At 42.1% G+C, this 4,848-nt stretch overlaps 1 protein-coding gene across 7 annotated transcripts in view; it reads right to left on the bottom strand.

Annotated features, from left to right (window-relative positions):
- The window catches only part of LCMT2 (leucine carboxyl methyltransferase 2), a 24,802-nt gene extending 20,434 nt beyond the window's left edge, over window positions 1-4,368 (bottom strand). For 3 of the 7 annotated variants that reach the window (XM_035899232.1, XM_035899240.1, XM_035899236.1), the window contains exons 1-2: window positions 4,197-4,323; window positions 1,057-1,213 (exon numbers count right to left, since the gene is read on the bottom strand). In XM_035899232.1, coding sequence (XP_035755125.1) covers window positions 1,057-1,213; window positions 4,197-4,245 — 206 coding nt within the window. In that variant the 5' untranslated portion in view covers window positions 4,246-4,323. Of the gene's footprint in view, window positions 1-1,056; window positions 1,214-3,398; window positions 3,594-4,196 lie in introns of those variants that run through there. The other 4 variants (XM_035899233.1, XM_035899237.1, XM_035899239.1 and 1 more) reach the window with 4 other exon arrangements.
- Window positions 4,369-4,848: the final 480 nt, after the last annotated feature.

Raw genomic sequence — 4,848 nt, 5'->3', positions numbered from 1 at the left:
TGTTCAGCCTGGAGAAAAGAAGGCTGCAGGGAGACCTAATTACAGCCTTTCAGTACCTAAAGGGGGCCCATAGGAAAGGTGGGGAAAATCTTTTTAGCAGGGCCAGCTGTGACAGGACAAGGGGTAATGGTTTTAAACTAAACCAGGGTAGGTTTAGACTGGATCTAAGGAAGAAATTCTTTACAGTGAGGGTGGTGAAACACTGAAACAGGTTGCCCAGAGAGGTGGTGGAGGCCCCATCCCTGGAAACATTCAAGGCCAGGTTGGACGGGGCTGTGAGCAACCTGATCTGGTTAAAGGTGTTCCTGCTCCCTGCAAGGGGGTGGGGCTGGGTGACCTCTAGGGGTCCCTTCTATCACAAAACATTCTATGATTCTATGAAAAACAAAAGATAGGGCGCAAGGGTAAAAAGGTCCTGTGTGTTTCCCCCCGCCTCAGTAGATCTTTCCACAAAACTGTTTTGTGGATGGGTTTCTTTCATTTTTGTTGTTGCAAGCCAAAGGGAGCCCACCCGCTAGACTTTGATTTAGCTGAGCTCTTATGTCATCTTGGATGCATCAGCAGAATGTAGTGATGAGTGGGTCAGAGTCCGCCAGGCCTGGGGGCTCTTCCCCCACTGACAGTGAAAAGCAGCTGAGCCCTGAACATCCTGAAGGCAGGAATCGTTACAGCATGAATCCCTTCCAACCCAAAGCATTCTATGATTCTACTAAGGAATCCTGACAGAGGTTATACACAAAAGAGAATTCTGTGGTGGGGACTTAAGAACATCTCCTCCCCTCGATGTGCAGAGATTTCAGGGGATAAGAACAAAAAAGTCAAAATCACCCCTTCAAGATTCTGCTGCTGCTTCTTTTTTTCCTTCCCTTTTAGGATGTCACATGGACATCAATTACTCCATCACAATTATGATGTAAGGAGCTGTTTGGGACTTCCACAGAATTCCTGAGGCTTTACTTACAAGATAGCAAGTCTCCCAGCCCCAAGTGACATACATACAAAGACACTCGTTCTTTTCATTTTACTGTTTAACTAACAGAGGATAACTCAGCTGACCTTCTATTTTCCATGTAGGTGAGCACCACCTCTGCTATGAAGAGGGTGGGGATTTCATTGTCCAGTCCTGCTTCCCCCAGGGCTCTCTCCAGCTCAGACAGCTCTGATAAATCCACTCCCAGTAATTTATAATCCTCTCCAGAAAAGGTAATGACTCCTGGGAGACAAATATGATACAATCTCACTACAGTGCTGATGCAATACTGAGACCAAAAGGGACAAACAGAAAAATCAATCCCACAGACAATCATTCACAAGGCTGTGTCCATCAATTCAGTTTCTTTGGGACATGTACAAGAAAATCCCCGTCACTAAATGAACCATAAAGGGATAGTGTCAAGAAGCAACCCATTAAGTGCAGATCTAAAACTCCATTATTCCAATGAAAATTTCACCCACAGATTTCTCATAGAATTATCACATTTACTAGAACAACCAAACTTTATCATATTTACTTTAACAATGTTTTTATAGACCCACTATAATTCAGAATCAAATCTCAAGGTCTCTCATCTATAGACCTTTCAGTTTGGGCTAAGAAAGTACCATTTGTTAAGGAAAATTCCATAGAGCTTGCTGTAACTATAGGGTTAAGACTAGATTGGGGTAGGCATTGTTAAAGAATGGGCATATATGATTATGCCTTCAGTCCATGATAAACTGCTCAATTGTCCCCTGTACAGCTCCCTCCACGGCTGGGTTAACCACCAGCCGAGCTGAAACAGTAGAAGAAAGTTAGCAAATAGAAATTAACGTTAAGCAATAGGTATTGTAGGAGTTTTAGACTTAGAGGTGAGGTAAGGATGTCTTGCAACTAAGGTCAAGGGTTAGAATTTAGAATAAGTTAACAAAGAACACCAAGCTTTTGTGCCACCAGACGATGAAGACAATGACATTTGAAATGGACCAGATGAAGCAGAACTGCGACAGGATTGAGACGGAACATACCAGTAGAGGAAAACTGAGAACTTTCTACTGACCAAGAAGAACAGAGGAACTGAGAATGCAGTGGAAACTTACAGTAGCCTTTGTCTATTATGTAATCATGTTGAAAAGGCATATAAGGTGTAAGGTGTATTTTTTACATTGCTGCTCACTGAGGTGAGTTGTGAATAAATGCAAACCTAGAGTAACTCAAACTCTGGTGAAATTCAACACCATTGCTTTGATAGAATTTGAATGGTTTGCCTCACAACCATAAAACCATTCTCAAGTTTGTGGGGGTTTGTTTGTTTGTTTTTTAAATAGATTTCATTTCTGTAAAATGGCATTGAATCCTGAGCCAGCACATGCTAGCTCTCTGCAAACACCAAGACTAGTCTCAGATCACTATTCTCAAAAATAAGTTCCAGTTATGACTTGCAAGCATTATCATGGCATACCTGTGTACTCCGTAAGAATATCATAAGCTATAGCTGGTTGACCTGTTTCAACCAAAACCAAATCATAAACAAAGCAAACTGTAAAGTACCTTTAGAAATCACTTGCTCTATTTCTCTGTACCAGAGCAATCCAACAACTATACCTGTCCTGAGAACTGTTAATCTACACTGTTCTGAAAGGCATCCATTACTGGAGGCAAAATGGCCTTCTTCAGAAGCCCGTCCCACTGTTCCCTGTTAATTTCTTCTAACAACTAACTTGTCTATCCATCAGTTCCGTCCCTCTGGACACAGAGAATAAGGTATTCCCAACTCTTTTGTCACCCACCTTTTACTTGAAGTACTTGAAGATTAGTGGTACGGACAGAATTATTTGCCACAGGATGCTGCCGATACTAAAAATGTGAATGGATTCAGGAGGAAACCGGACAAGCTTATGGAAGAGCTACTCACCAAGACTTGTTCGACTGCTCACAGGAGCCAGGGACTTGTGCTCTGCACCTAGCTCTGTAGCTGTCTTCCATCCATCTGTATTTAAGTTGATTATTACAGTCTAAACCTAGCGGCTTACATATGTCCTTATTGTATTTCATTCCACATTTTCTAGACCATTCACGTACTTTGTCAAAATCCTACTCTCATCCACCATATTGCAACTCTCCCAGTTTCTTGCTGGTTTATTTTATTTTCACCTTCTATAGCATATCATCTAGAACATTAATGGAAACCTTGAAGGAAATCAGATACAGGAGAAACCTCTAGTGAATCCCATACTTTACATTCCTCCATTTTGCCACTGAACTGCCCCTTAGTACTTATCTGGCATAATAATCCTTCCAGTTCTGCTTATATTCTACAGTAGTTTCATAAGGGTCATTTTTTCATGCCTTGGAGAGGAAAAAAAGTCAGGTAACATAATGACTGATATTTTACTACAGTCAAGACACCTAAGAGTCATACCTTCTCTCCTACCCATAAAGCCCATAAATCACAGCATAATTTATGTTGAAAGTGGCCTTTGAAGGTCATCTAGTCCAGCTCCTTGGTCACAGCAGAGTTACCCATAGCAGGTTGCTCAAAGCTTTGTCCAGTCAAGCTCTGTCTCCAAGGCTGGAGATTCCATCACCTTTCTGGGCAATCTGTTCCCATTTTTAACTACTCACATGGCAGAAAAAAGAAAAAAAATCTTCATTGTATGTAACTGGAATTTCCTTTGTTGCAACTTGCCACCATTGTCCCTTGACTGTTTTCTTCATGCCTCCAAGAAAAGTCTGGCTCCATCTTTTCTACCCTCTCCCATTAGGTAGTTGAAGACTGCAGTAAGACTTACCTCCCTCCCAACCTCCTCTTCTTAAGGCTGAACAAACCCAGTTCTCTCAGCCTCCCCTCCTATGTCATGTGCTCCCTCGCTTTATCATTCTCATGACCTCTCACTGGACATGCTGCACTTTGCCTCTGTCTTTGTACTAGTGAGCCCAAAGCTGGACACAGTACTTCAGAAATTATAACAGAAAGAAACTGAAATTGGTTTGATATAATCTGCTCCTGACAAGTCCATTCTGGCAGCTATACATCTTCTTGTTATCTCTCAATGTTTACAAGTGATTTATTTGTTCCGGAATTTTTCAGAAAATGAACATGCTTTTCACCTACAACTTCACAGTTCCTCTACCATCGCATCTCACTTTTTAAAGGCTGAAGCTATGTTTCCTCCTTCTAAACATTTAGTACCTAGAAAACCTTAGATAAATATCATACCTAATCCTTCTCCTCCAGTATCTCCCACCAGTGCTGACAACTCTTTCATTCTTTTGATCAGAGTAGCTTTTTGGCATGCCACATTTGGGAAATCCACCTCATATACCACAGTGTGATGCAGAAGACCCATGTCCTTCAAACGGAAGTATAAGGAGTCAAGGCCAGCACCTAAAGACAGGATCTGCAGAGAAAGTATCAGGAAAAGTTAGACTCAACTCTAGCAGCATCCTGAGCATCTAGTGTGAAAAATATTCAGTATCATCATCTGTAGAGTGACAAAATCAGGCAATCTCCTGCAAGAGGTGTAGGTATTGCCCCCTCCCAGATATCTCTGTTGAAGTAACAAATGGACAGCCACAGTAGTGCCAACTGGATTCTCTATGCTCTTCTGGAAAGGATCACAACAGATGCACTAACAAGCTACTGCAGCGCCAAGATACCAAAAAGACTTTTCACACATCCAGTGGAAACTGCCAGTACACCCCAACAAAGAAAATGCACCTGTGTCCTAGGGTGGCTTTGGGTCTTCAGCAGAAAGTCTTGAACACAGTGATCTACAGCACGGGCGCGGATGTAATAACCCCTGTGGAATGAAAATCAGTTGTAATCACTGTCCAGGAACCCTATTTCTCCAGCACTGGCATCCTCCATT

Source organism: Egretta garzetta, unplaced genomic scaffold, assembly GCF_000687185.1.
Source record: "Egretta garzetta isolate BGI_Z169 unplaced genomic scaffold, ASM68718v1 scaffold798, whole genome shotgun sequence".
NCBI lineage: Eukaryota > Metazoa > Chordata > Aves > Pelecaniformes > Ardeidae > Egretta > Egretta garzetta.
The sequence above is the reverse complement of the archived record's forward strand: the minus strand, read 5'-3'. Positions and strand labels throughout refer to the sequence as shown.